Genomic DNA, 13,856 nt, shown 5'->3' with positions numbered 1-13,856 from the left:
TCAACCCCAAAATTAAATGTAGTCATAAATTTATAATACCAAATACAACAGTTTAATTTACACAAAGGACATCAAAATACCCAAAAGTGTGCAAAGAATAAAAACAACTCAAATTTTTACTCTTACAAAAATACCCAAATTTTTACTCGTACAAAAAGTATATGAATCTAAATTTTACCAAGAAGAAGTTCTTTTAGGATAGCATCGCTGATCCCATCAGCATAAGGAAACATATGACCAGCACCCTTGAGCTCATGATACCTTATCCATGGAAGCTGTTGGGCAATATAACGTTGCAGTGTCACAGGCACAATCTTATCATCATCACCCATCCAAATATCAACGGATCCTTCATTGTTTGGAAACGGGTTCTCAATATCCATCGGGTCGAATTCCCAGGTACCAAATCCAATATTCAAGTCACGATGTATAGATTCATATTCCCCTTGCTGTCTTACTTGTCCCTTTTCAACACAAAAAAAAAAAGAGTAACATTAGATTCATATTCTCCTTCTTAAAATGGTCAAGTAATTAGATGTTTGGATGTGTGATTACTTAAATGAGTACCTCAATGGGTCCCCTGCCAGCTGTAAACTTTGGAATGAGTTCCATGTCTTGGTGAGAAAGAATATCAGGGCTGTGAGCGATAGCTTTGTAAGAAGGAAACAGTTTCTGAGTGTTCCACCAGTACGTCAATGATGGAAGGTGGTGAGCAACACGTACACTCCATTGATCCTGAATGAACTGCTTTGAATACGCTTCTTGAGATAGCTTCAATGGCAAACTTGGCCACCAGTAATTAACAACTGGAGCTATAAGACTTGCTCCTGCTAACCTGTGAGGAATGTATTTCAAACAAGACCAGATCGCTTGACCTCCCATTGAAAAACCAACTACATAGAACTTTGATCCGAGTTCTAACTGATCACCAAGCTCCTCGATATCCAAAGCCGAACTCTTTAATGTTTGGTTAGGGTTTGGATCACTCTCTCCATAACCAGGTCGATCGAATGAGACAATATGTATCCCCAATTCTTCAATTAGGGCCTGTTAAAATCAACCAAGTAATCAAGAAACTGAATAACGAAACTAATAAATGAGGAACAAAACAGGATACCTACCGGGGAGGCTGATGTGGCAATAACAGCATAATACTTGATAGAATCGAATCCATGGACATAAATAATCTTGTATTTGGCGACCGCTTTTGGTACACCGTATTCTTTATAGGACAGATGTCTACCATCACGAAGCTTGATTCTAGGTGTTGTAATGGGAAGTCCGTCTGGAGATCCGAGTTTCTTGGGTTGGGGTGGACAAGCTGATTGATAAGCCCATGCCAGAAACCCGATAATGAAGACTAATAGTATGAAAAACCCTGAAAAAAATATGGTGTTTGGATTAGTTCTTATGATTCATAATTGACAATTTGACATGATGATTATTTGATTCTAATTGATGAAAACATTGCTGTGATTAAATTGCATTTCAGAAATCAAATTAGAATTAATGCTCGATGGACCCATCTCTTGATTTCAAGTAAAATCAATATTACAGTTCGGATGTTAAAAGGTTCAATTCCGATCGGGAAGTTCATGATTTTACGGTTTTCTAAGCTTCTACCTACAGATGTGATATGTTTTAGGATCTTAATTGAAGGAAATCCAAGTTGACAATATTCATTCATTGGCACACAAACACTTCGATTCGGTAAAATCGCCGACGAATCTATAACGAATGAATCAAATAGTGAAGTCTGTAAGTTTGAAAAAAAAAATGGTGACAAGTATATGAGAATAGAGCACCTGAAGGGAAAGAAGAGGAAGATTCGGATTTTGATTTCCTGGTATGCGACCTTGCTGATGATGCTGAAATCTTCCTCTTGACTTCCCCTGCCATTGTTGTTATTCAATGGCGGAAGAGGAGGAAAAAGAAGAAGATGCTTTGATTAACTTGGAATTTGGAAAGAGTTGTATACAAAGTCTGAGACAAAATGTGGACGATTTTCGTGGGACATAGTTGACTCTCGGACTTTTCTTGGGCCTATATAGCATCAAATGGATCGGTTTTAAACCGATCCCAGACAAAGACCGATACAGTCCTAGTTTAAAATGAGATTGGATCGTAAAACCAATCTCAAAAATTATGGATTGATCCAAGACCAATCTCACAAAATTCACATTTGTTAATCACGTATTACCTATTTTTTTAATTAAATTTTAATGTATCATTTTTTAGTAAATCTTAATATATCATTTTGGTGTTAATCAAACATTTATTAGTGGAAAAACCTGAAATTGAAAACGGATCAAAAACCCCCAAAATTGAACCGAAATAGATCCAAAAAAATATTATCCTGTAAACATCTAGGACATATCTGGAAAAACCTGAACTGTAAGACCATTCCTAAAAATATAGGATCGTTCTGAGAAGGCTCATGGACTGTTAATGTGTAGGTTTATTCTTAGCTAGTATTTTGTTATCTTCATAAAAGAATAAAAAAAACCATGAAAACTTATGGGTTATTTTTTTGAGAAAACTATAAAAAATGGTCCATATGATTTGCAATTGATTGTGGCTAAATTCCAAAAAACTCTTAACTTGCAAAAAATAGTCATTTTGGTTTGGCTGTAGAAGACTAACTTTAATATCCATTTGTTTTAAGACGATAAATAAAAATTACTATTTTCCTTTTTATTTTTAATTTTATTGAATTATTAATTGTTAATTAACATTGTTTCTATTTTAATACCTCCTATATTTCCTGTCATGTCCTCCTACTCATTGTTTTAATTTTGCTACAAGTTTGGTCCTTATATAAAAGTAGATTTGGAATTATGTTTTCTTTGGGGATGATTTGTCTCACGGTCTTGGAATTCAATGTGAATTTAATTATAGGTTGACTTTTTGAACATTTGACATGATTATTGTTCTCTAAGCATATTTTTAAGATGGTTTTAAATTAAGTTGATATTGGTGTTCTTTACTAATGAACTAAGTGATGGAATCCTGTGGTTTATGTGAATTTAGTCATCTAGGTTTTTTTGCTTTAACTTTTTGTGTGACAATCGTCACTTTCTGGTCAGGTCAAAGTCAAAGAAAGTCAACAAGTCAAACTGGTCAACTCAACTAGTACTAATATGATTAGGGATTTCTTTATGGTTACTAATGTATGACTCTAAATCTTAAATGCAAAGTAACACTTGAAAGTTTCAAATGTTCAAAATTCTAAACCTTAATCAGAAGTAAGGAAGTAACAACTTTATAAAACATTATCACGTGCCCTTCGGGGGTGTATAACACTCAAAATGGGATGTAACTAAGCCTACGGTCTTTGAACTACGAAGAAAAGCATTAATAAAGGCTCCCGACAAAGTCTCTCTCAATCTCTCCCATTGTATCTATCTCTCTCCCAAATCTCTCCAAGTATGTGAAATCTCTCCCAAATCTCTCCAAGTATGTGAAATTTCTCCCAAATCTCTCTATGTACCTTCCTCAGTCGAAAACAGCCCAAAACCAAAGGAGAAAACCCAAAAGAACCCTATTGGTTCGGAACCCTCTTGGTCCGGATCCCTCTTAAGAACTGGACAATTTCGCATCTCCCTCAGCTTCGGAACTCCTTCACTCCGGAAAGTGGCTCCGGCATGCCTTGCTTCGGACCATCTCGCATACGGCAGGAGGACTTCGCCCCGGACAAGCCTCGCACCTCGGAAGCCATGGATCCACTCCGGAAGCTGCTTACTCCGCACTCCCCACTCAGGAACCATGAAAGAGCTTCGGAATTTGCACATTGGCTCCGGAATTTGGCATGTTGACTCCGGAACCCTCGCAGGTTCGCTTCCTTCTCCCGGTTTTCGACCGCTTTTGCGTTTTAAGCTCGTTTTTCATTATTTTCGCGTGGGATTTTCACCCGAACTTATATTTTGACATATAAGGCCATATATATTCACAATTTAATCGCATTTTGGGAGAAATCTTAACTTAAGAACAATATCTAGTGGTGAGATATTGTGTTAGAGTGTTGATGTTTTCATGAAGTGTGACTCAAGCTAACGCCCATACCCACATAGGACAACCCTCAGTCACTATTCATCCATACCTAGTCAACTATTTGTCCTCTCACACCTCTCCTCCAGCCGGTAATTTGATCAAAAGTTGGAAACCCCCATCTCTCCTTCTACTTTACTCACTCTCTCACCAAGAAGCAAACACTTCTCTCTCATTTCCCTCTCTCAGAACTTGAGACTCCAAGGCTGCCTTTGAGCTTTTCACCCTCATTCAGTAAGTATTCCCATCCTACATTGAACATTATTCACTCCTTCACTTAGATTATGAGTCTCTCATAACAAATAACACTATAATTATTCTTAGATCTTCAACTCTCCAAGCTCCTACCAAGTGTTCTTGACTTGGAAACCCTTTCTCTTCAGCATACATCTAAGGAAATCACTCAAGGTGAGTTCATACCCCTATATTTTCATATTTTCTTCAATTTTTAGGGGGGGGGGGGGGGAATACAAGTTAAATCACCTTAACACAACTCAAACTCGTACTTCAGCTTTTCACAAAAAAGTTGAGTCCTATTCACGGACTGTTTTGACCATCTTAAACTTAATATCTTTCAAAACTGTTTTATATGCAAGTAGTTCAAGTTTATACCTTTCTAATGAGTACTTGCACATCTCCATACGATTTTTCTACAATTTATGGTGATTTTTACAAAACTGCCTATCACTTCAGAAACGAATTCGGACCAGTCTGTGAATATGAACAATTTCACACAAGTTAGAGACTTCTAAAAATCAAAATAAAAATTATGGATAAACTAGACACATTTACTAAACTCTCAGAGTTTACGGATTCATTTTTTGACTTCGTATGATTTTTCTATGATCATTTTAAAACAGTGCAGAAAGGTTAAAAACTAGTTAACAGTTTTCAACTTACACTTTGTAACATGTTGAGCAAAGTGTTTATCTTTGATGACTCTATCTTTTACATGTGTTTTCTGTTGAGTTACATTAAATAACAAAAATGATTCACTGAATTTTAAGAGTCCTTTATCATTACAAACATACTAGATGAAACATAAAAAGTATAGTTTATGGACTGTACTTTTCAAACATACTACATAAAGAGGGGATTTATTTCCATCACACAAAAAGGTTTTATACTCAAATAACACGTAAACTCGTTAACATAAGTTGTGAGACAATTCTTCAATTGTACTCTTAGAGTACGGGTTAAAAAAATCCTGTAAGTTATAACCAGAATCTCTTGTAAGGAGAGCGTGATAATTGTGTATAGATCTATATTGGAATTGACACCCCACACCTTGCCGCTAGCTACAGCGGGACCTGCAGGTCTACGGGTGACAAAAGTCATAACAAATTCTAACGCCTGAGAAATGTTGTAGCAGGTCATCTAGTTGTAGTATGGTTATAACGACTCACATAGGGAGTTAACAACACTTAAATTTTAGGGGAAAATGCTACTTTAAAAAGGAGGTTTTATCTATCTAAAACTGCATACTCTCAGTCTTGGGATTTAAGACTACATGACTTTGTATAAGGAAAATATTGGATTTTTCTTGGATACACATTACAATTACAAACACGTTATAAGTACAAAATACGCACATACTCTCGGTCTTGGGATTTAAGGCTACATAACATTTTATAAGGAAAATATTGGATTTTTCTTGAGTATTCATTTACATTTACAAACAGAGGTTTTTCCAACATTTCATCCAAAAGCTTATGAACTCATCAACTTAATTGTTGACACTCTTTCAAAACTACTTGTATTCTCAGGAAATCAGTGAAACAGGAAATCAACAGCTTTTGAGGATGGAACGTTAAATCGTCAAACATTTCATTTTGTCATCATAGTGTAATTGATTGTGAAACATGTAAACTCATACTACGATGTAACTTTTTCAATTATAATTATGAAAGTTGTATTTACTATGAGCACTATTATACTCGTTGTTGTGATACTATCAATGAAGTCATTCCCACCCCCGGATGTTTCCGCCATCCTTGGTTTGGGGGTGTGACATTTTGGTCATTATCATTCATTTTGTAACTTTTACAACTTCTATGGGTTTATCTTAGGTTTGTTGGTATTTTTTTGTAGCCATTGCACATGATGTTCAATGGGTATTTGGTCGGAATCTCGATGGGAAAAATAAGGTCGTCGAAGGAAAGTGGTGGCAGTAGGAAATAAGAGAGAATAAGGAGTGGTGACTAGACGAAAGGAGATAGAGGGTATGGGTGAGTTGATGGGTTGATGAATTAAGGAACGGGGTCCACTTGTAATTTAGTTATAATAATAAACATATAAAAAAATAATTAAAAATCTAAAAGGAGGGTAAATTTATTAAAATCGGTGATAAAATCCACAATCAAACACTATGAGAAGGAATATTATTTTCAAGTTGAAAGATTTTTGGACCTTAACTTGTTTTGGGGATAGCTGTAGAGCCACTTAGTAGGAATTAGATACAGATTTAAAGAGTTAAAAAAAACATATGTGTATGCATGTGTATACACGTATGTGTAGGGTGTGCATGGACATGTGGGCATAGGCGTGAACATGTATGTTTATATGGGTGTAGATGTAGGTGTATATATATATATATATATATATATATATATATATATATATATATATATATATATATATATATATATATATATATATGGTGTACGTATGTGGTTATGGGTATAGGTGGGGGTATAAATGTTCGTGTTTGTACGGGTGTATGATGTTGTATGTGGGTGGAATGTAGGTGTAGAAGTGGTTGCATGGGGGGTGGATGCAGGGGTGAGGGTAGGTGTTTGGCCTTGGGCTTATGAACATGACATAAGTGTGGAAATGCATGTATGTATATTTATATGAGTATAAGGATTGGGGTGTATGTATGTAATGGTGTGGGGGTATGATGGGCACAATGAATGTGTGGTTGTAGGTACAGGGTGTGAGTAGGGTATGTGTGAAGTTGGATGCATGAAAGAGTTTGATAAATAATTGTTAAAATAAAAAGATAACTGGAGGAAATTTTTATATTTTTATTAAATTATAAGTAATTGAATAGAAAATATTATTTATTAGTAAAAAAAAATACCAATTCATTCAAATTCATATTTTAATAGAATTTAAAATTTTCCAATTTATTTGATTTTTTACTAAACACAATTGTTTTTATCATGAATTTACATTTCAACCCCTCTAAATACTTTGAAATTCAATTCGTGAACCAAACACGTTCTTACTTTCTTGCTATCGGGACTCCGCTTCCAGACTTCCAGTAGTCGATTTCAGAACTCCTTTCTTCATTCCACAGCGTCAGACTCACAAGGGTATGTGTCTTTCTTTCAGTACTTTTTACGCCCTAAATCCTAATCTGATAATGATAATTGTGATTTCAATTTTCACCTTCCCATCGACGCTGATTCACGATTTCAATTTTCATCCACGCCTCCATCACTGTCAGTGGACTACGATTGCAGCCATCTCCCGGTCTCGTTTTTTTTTTTGTAACCACGGCTGCACACAGTACAACACATATTCTTGTTTAGGTAACTAGATGGCTGTTTATGTGAATTGCAGCCTGATTGTGAATCTGAAACTCATATTTTGAAACTGAAGTACAGCTCTTATATGTTAATTGCTAAAACTCAGATTTTGGTTAAATCATGCCAGAAGTTCACAATTGTAGATGTCGGTCTTCCTAGTAACTGTAACCTAACTACATTTGAAGGGACTAGATAGTTAACCATCAACTGATAAATTTCCAATAGTTTTACATGTTGTTTTGAATTTGATTTGCCTACATACAGGTTTTAGTTACATAAAAAGGGTCAGGGAGGATGAATTTTGCAACCTCATTGTGTAGGAGATTAACTGTTAGCAACTTGGTTACTAGAATCCCTGTTTACACCTCTGCAAGTGGTATAAACTCTTACATAAAATCCTTTCTATTTCCATTTATCTTGTGGTAACATAACATTTATTTGAAACTGAATCATACATAGATGTATCTGGAGATGGATTAAGCATGATATTCAGACGCTGGGCCACCAAAAAAACAGCAGGCTCCACAAAAAACGGACGCGACTCAAAACCCAAGATGCTTGGTGTCAAGAAGTTTGGTGGTGAGGTTAGTCTCTAAATTTGTATTAAATTTTATTTATCTTTTCTATTTTGTTAATATTTGGGAAATTTATACAGAGAGTGATACCTGGGAATATCATTGTAAGACAAAGAGAAACTCGGTTTCACCCAGGTGATTATGTTGGAATGGGAAAAGATCATACGCTTTATGCTTTGAAAGAAGGGTGTGTCAGATTTGAACGACATAAGCTGAGTGGACGTAAGTGGGTGAATGTTGAACCCAAACAAGGCCATGTACTACACCCACTTTACGTGAAAACTGGTACCACATCTTAAGGTCTCTCTTTAAATCATGTTAAGTTAGTTAAGGCGTAAAAGATTTTCCTTTGTTTTTGGAATTTTTGTTGAATAATTTATTGGGAAGTTGTCAATTACTTCAACTTGGCAAGTGTAATGGAATTGAAGGCTACTGTTAAAAGTTGTGCTTTGTGGCACATGATATCTTGGAAAATAGAGCATAAAATGTAAAATTAAAAGAGCATTTGTTATATGTCTAATTTTTATCATGTATTTATGTATAATATAAATAAAACCTATAAATGAAAATATAAAACAAATGAAAGTAATTTAACTTGTATATTTGAATGATTTTTTTGGCAATTTCATTAAGAAAATCATATATTGATTTCAACAAATGAACTCCACAAACTCAATTTTAATGTTTATTTTATATTATGTTTTTAGGATGCATGGATTTAAATATTAAACAACTTTTTGTAAATACTATTTTGAATTCCGACTATGTTTGCAACCTCCTATCCAAATTTCTGGCTGCATCTTTATGTTTTCGCCTTTTCAACATTTTTGGAAAGGAGTATCATTTTGGGAAATTGTCATAAAAGCCCTTAAGTTTTCCAAAAAGTGACGGTTTTACCCTTGGATGAGTTTTGGGGGCATTAAAGCCGGATACTTTCATTAAACCTATCAAATATCTCATTTAACAAGTTGGACCCTTTGTAGCCGGTTACCATGTGCTGATTTGACACTTAATTGACATGTCAAACAACGTGGGCCCCAACCCTCTCCCCACATAACCCTTCCCCACCCCCCTGTTTCTTGCATCCTCTCGCACCACAATATCCCACGCAAAATATTCTCGCACGCAAAATGCCAACATCTTCTGCAAAATCAAGCTCGAATTCACATTCACGATTCAAGAAGAAGATCGAAGTGAAGTGTTGGTGTGAAGATTTATGCCCAATGTTTGTTTCACGCACACCAGAAAATCCAGGCAAGAAATTTTGGGGGTGCCCTAATTATAAGGTAAAAATCATTTTCCCTTTTCTTTAGCAGGATTGTAGTAAGGGTATTATGCACTGACCTCATCATCACCCTGGTTTTCCTCACCATCATCAACATCTCCACCACCATGACCTTCTTCATCACCATCACCTTCAGGCCCATCACCATCATCAACATCTCCACCACCAGGACCTTCTTCATCACCATCACCAGCACCTTCATATCCAGCACCATGATCAGGTCCAACATCCAGACCAACATCATCATCCAGACCACCATCACCAGCAACTTCATCTCCAGCACCTTCAGCTCCACCATCCAGACCAACATCATCATCAGAATGATGACCGTCAATGAAATCATTTACATCCTAGTGTAAAAAGATATAATTAGGTCACAAGAATCACCAGAAAAATTGTTAATTAATAAAAGATAATAGGTCTTACCAGTTCAACTGGTGGGGAATCATCCAATTCCACTTGTACCCCTGGCATAGCTTCTATTTCTGCCATGCTATAACCAGCTTCTAGCATACTAGCAATTTCTTCAGGTCCTAAATGTATCTTCTTTGGGTGAATATCATCCTCTTTTCCCTCAGTAAACTCAATAAACTGATTATCTTCAATTTCATCATTTATTGATTTAAGCTTCCTACCAATACTGGACCCTACTTGCCCAAAAGTGTCACTACCTTCCATCACACTTGCTTGACTACTTTCTCCTTCTTGCATCATATGACCATCTTGAATATGAATTACTGGAACTTCCTGCACAACTGGAACTTGTTGAACCACACTTTGACCCACATTATCACCCTCATCAACAACTGGAACTTGTTGAACCACACTCTCTTGAGTACCTATAGTTGCAGAACCAATCCTCCCACCACCTCTCCTTGTGCACAACTTCTTCCTTGGTACATCAATACTATTTCTCCTAAATCTTTTAGAACCTGTCTGTTGCTGATGTTTTCTGGGACTCATCCTCAATGTGTTATGTTTTCTTGGACTCCTCCTCACTGTGTTAGAGCATGAAGGTTGACTTGGGACATTTGGTTGACCAGGGCTTGTAGACACATGGGGGATGAGATGTTTTCTTGGCCTTCCTGTCTTCTTTGGTGGGGGAGGTACATATTGTTTTCTCTCATTCTTACATGCCCTCTTGTTATGACCATATTCCAAACAATTACCACATCTGGTAGTTCTTGCAACCTTCACTTTTGTTGTTGAAAACTTGCTCTCCTTCTCACTGGCATGCCTCTTTCTTTTGGTAGCAGGCCTACCAGGCATCCTCCTAGACATTGGAGGCAATGGCTTAATGTATTCAGTTTGGGCCCAAAGATTGCTGCCATTAACAGGTTCAATGTTTGTTGAGTAACATTGCCTAAATTTCTCTTTAGAGAAGTATGCATTGATGTATGCATCTGGTGTTTGATGGATAAAATTAATTGCTGCATTTGCATGCACACAAGGGATGCCAGCCAAATCCCACAGCCTACATGAACATGTCATATCATCTAAGTCCACCCTATAACTGTCACACCCTCTTCTGGCCTCAAACACATGCCCTTGACTATGAATTATTCCCCAGAACCTACAATCAAGTATCTAGTTAGTAACAATAATTAATGATTAAGATAAGTTTTAGAAAGCATAAAATAGTACCTCAAACTTTTCCCAAATCTATTCATTTTTTTCAAAATTTTTGGACAAACATTTGAATTCCACTTTTCACTTTTCACATTCATGTAAGCAAACCTGTCCATGATATAAATCCGTATCTCTTCAAGCATAGTGATCAAAGGTTTTTTCCTAGCATCCAATATTATTGAGTTGAAGCACTCTGAGATCCCATTCTCAACTGCTTCACATGCATAGCCTGTTCCAAAATAGGCTCTACACCATGTTTCTGGTTGCTTTGACATCAAGTATTCATATGCAGAAGGGCTCAATTTCTTGATGCTTTCCATATGCCTCTTGAAGTCACCTTCTGTGCAACTCATAGAGGCAGCCCAAAACAACTTCTTATACTCCACACCTATGAAAGCCTTTCTAAAGTTGGCATAAATGTGCCTAGCACAATTCCTGTGTTCAACATGAGGCAGTATATCTTTCACAGATTCAAGCAGACCCTACCAGACAACCATTTAATTAGTTTAATAGAGGACAAATATGTAATAAGATAATTATGCAATTAAGTAGAGGACAAGTATGTTAAATTTTACCTTGTGTTGATCTGATATCACTACCAAACCTCTTCCACTATCAAGATCTAAATCATCCCTTAGAAGCTCAAGGAACCATGTCCAGTTAGCCTTATTCTCAACATCCACAACAACCCAAGCAATTGGGTAGACCTGATTATTGGCATCTCTACCTATGGCTGTCAACAACTCACCCTTTACTGCTCCCTTCAGAAAGCACCCATCCAAACCAATAACTCTTCTACACCCTCTTTTCCAGCCTTCACATATAGCTTTGAAACCAATATAAAACCTATGAAAATAGTTTATCCCATCTGGATTGACAGTAACACACACCTTACATGTAGAACCTGGATTGGATCTTAACAACTCTTGTGCATAATCCCATATTCTGGCATAATGTTCGGTCAATTTACCTTCAATTAGCTCTTTGGCCCATTTCTTTGCCCTACGACATTGGCCTATAGACACAACACACCTAAACCTTTGTCTGATGTCAGTAATCATCTCTTTAAGCTTCACCTTAGGTTTATTTGCAATTTCAGTTATGTAGTGTCTACCTATCTATTCAGGAGTAACCATACAGCCAAGTTTGAACTTCCTACCACAAACATGAGTAGCTTCTAAAGTCTTGATTTGAATAGATCTTTCATTGAACATCCATGAGGCATATAGTCTAAAAGGGCAACAATTATCCTCATTTCTTTTCCTACATCTTACAACTATTCTTGTACTGTCACACTTCTCAAAGTAGAGTTGATACCCATTGTGGACTGCGTAGTTTTGGATACAAAACTTCAGTTGTGTAACATTCTCAAAAATGTCACCAAGTTTTGGTTCCATTTTGTCCCATCTTGTTTTTGGATCATGTAATCTGTACTTGTTTATCACCTGTTCTTGCTCTTCTTCATCTTCATCACTTTGCAAGTCACCACGATGATACACTTGTGCTCTTACATCATTAGTCAAACTAGAGTTTCTAATATTTTCATCACTTAGTAACACATTAAGAAATGCATCCTTACACTTGTCCAGTGGAGTAATGAACTCTTCGTCTGGTTCATGATCCATGTAGATGCCATGAAGCTCAAAATCCATCTCATTAAGACCAGAGAAAGGCTCGCGTAAACCAAAAAATGAGTCTGTGTTACCTTCGTGTTCTGAATCCCAATCCATCATAACAACCTGAAAAAAACACAAACACATGTTGTCGTTATTCCTTAACCTTTGAAGAACAAAGAACTGTAATAACACAATCTTCAAAGAAATTACACATACCCTGTGAAATCGACTCTCTAATAACCTAATCTTCTTCAAAAACCATAAGCCCTAATTTTGAGATGAATGATATCGACTTTCTGAAGGATTCTGAGAAAGTGTACGTATATGTGCAAAAGGGTGAGATTAGTTGGTGGGTAAACGGACGTAACGGAGTAACGTCCGTTTTGACATGTCAATTAAGTGCCAAATCAGCACATGGTAACCGGCTACAAAGGGTCCAACTTGTTAAATGAGATATTTGATAGGTTTAATGAAAGTATCCGGCTTTAATGCCCCCAAAACTCATCCAAGGGTAAAACCGTCACTTTTTGGAAAACTTAAGGGCTTTTATGACAATTTCCCTATCATTTTCTCTTTTTTCTTTGTTTCTTCCAACATTGATAAGAAGTTATTGAGAAGAGTTAGTTTCGATTGGGTATCCTCATTGTCCTTCCAACAAGCTTTTCCACATGTGGTGCACGGTTATTGAGAGTGTTCACCATTTTGAAGAAATCCATGTGTTAGCTCTTAAATAATAGTAAAACATTGAAAACTAAAAGAAGGGAGAATCCTACATTGTATCCTAGGCACATAATAGGGCCACATCATCGCCTTTCTACCCGTCTTTACTCACTATGGTTTAAGACTAACACATTCTTCTCGAGTTCAACTTAACGAGGGAAAATAAGAGAAATGGATATAAGTGAGAATAAAGTAAAATAAATTAGTGTATCTGAATTCATTAAAGGAAAGAAATGAAAAAAAAGGAAATGATATAGGGCGTGTTTGGCACGGAGCTTTTGGAAGCGTTTGGGAGCTTCTAGCTTTTAGCTTTTGACAAAACGCTCTAATTTAAACAAAAAGTTTCGTTTGGCAGTACGAGTGTTTAGCTTTTAGTTTAAACAAAACGCTCCAAATCTAAAAGTTACTTCATGTAGCGTTTAACAAAAAACGCTACTGAGCTTTTGAAATC

At 36.3% G+C, this 13,856-nt stretch overlaps 2 protein-coding genes across 3 annotated transcripts; one reads left to right on the top strand and one right to left on the bottom strand.

Moving 5' to 3' along the window:
- Window positions 1–1,997, bottom strand: LOC145150987 (uncharacterized). Its single transcript, XM_079075309.1, has 4 exons — window positions 1,806–1,997; window positions 1,122–1,378; window positions 568–1,047; window positions 1–464 (listed from the first exon to the last, which is right to left on the bottom strand). The coding sequence occupies exons 1-4, from the start codon at window positions 1,897–1,899 to the stop codon at window positions 168–170; spliced, it is 1,128 nt and encodes a 375-aa protein (XP_078931435.1). The 5' UTR covers window positions 1,900–1,997; the 3' UTR covers window positions 1–167.
- Window positions 1,998–7,268: 5,271 nt separating this feature from the next.
- On the top strand, window positions 7,269–8,629 carry LOC145105574 (uncharacterized). 2 transcript variants are annotated; one of them, XM_079042664.1, is made up of 5 exons: window positions 7,289–7,364; window positions 7,499–7,583; window positions 7,845–7,956; window positions 8,040–8,164; window positions 8,236–8,629. In XM_079042664.1, exons 3-5 carry the CDS (start codon window positions 7,875–7,877, stop codon window positions 8,452–8,454), a joined length of 426 nt encoding a protein of 141 aa, XP_078898790.1. In that variant the 5' UTR covers window positions 7,289–7,364; window positions 7,499–7,583; window positions 7,845–7,874; the 3' UTR covers window positions 8,455–8,629. The 2 variants fall into 2 exon arrangements, with proteins under 2 accessions (XP_078898786.1, XP_078898790.1); XM_079042660.1 differs by lacking the exon at window positions 7,499–7,583 and having other exon boundaries at window positions 7,269–7,364.
- The last annotated feature ends 5,227 nt before the right edge of the window (window positions 8,630–13,856 follow it).

Source organism: Lactuca virosa, chromosome 1, assembly GCF_052849685.1.
Source record: "Lactuca virosa cultivar CGN04683 chromosome 1, Lactuca_virosa_CGN04683_v6, whole genome shotgun sequence".
Classification (NCBI taxonomy): Eukaryota; Viridiplantae; Streptophyta; class Magnoliopsida; order Asterales; family Asteraceae; genus Lactuca; species Lactuca virosa.
This window is presented reverse-complemented; position numbering and strand designations above follow the sequence as displayed.

What these genes read in the sequence shown, in the direction of transcription:
- LOC145150987 (XM_079075309.1), bottom strand. Translation starts at nt 1,899, where the DNA reads ATGGCAGGGGAAGTCAAGAGGAAGATTTCAGCATCATCAGCAAGGTCG. An exon ending in TTCCTCTTCTTTCCCTTCAG is followed by an intron (nt 1,379 to 1,805) that starts GTGCTCTATTCT and finishes TATTTTTTTCAG; the next exon opens with GGTTTTTCATACTATTAGTC. An exon ending in TTGCCACATCAGCCTCCCCG is followed by an intron (nt 1,048 to 1,121) that starts GTAGGTATCCTG and finishes TGATTTTAACAG; the next exon opens with GCCCTAATTGAAGAATTGGG.
- LOC145105574 (XM_079042660.1), top strand. Translation starts at nt 7,875, where the DNA reads ATGAATTTTGCAACCTCATTGTGTAGGAGATTAACTGTTAGCAACTTG. An exon ending in TGTTTACACCTCTGCAAGTG is followed by an intron (nt 7,957 to 8,039) that starts GTATAAACTCTT and finishes AATCATACATAG; the next exon opens with ATGTATCTGGAGATGGATTA. An exon ending in TCAAGAAGTTTGGTGGTGAG is followed by an intron (nt 8,165 to 8,235) that starts GTTAGTCTCTAA and finishes AAATTTATACAG; the next exon opens with AGAGTGATACCTGGGAATAT.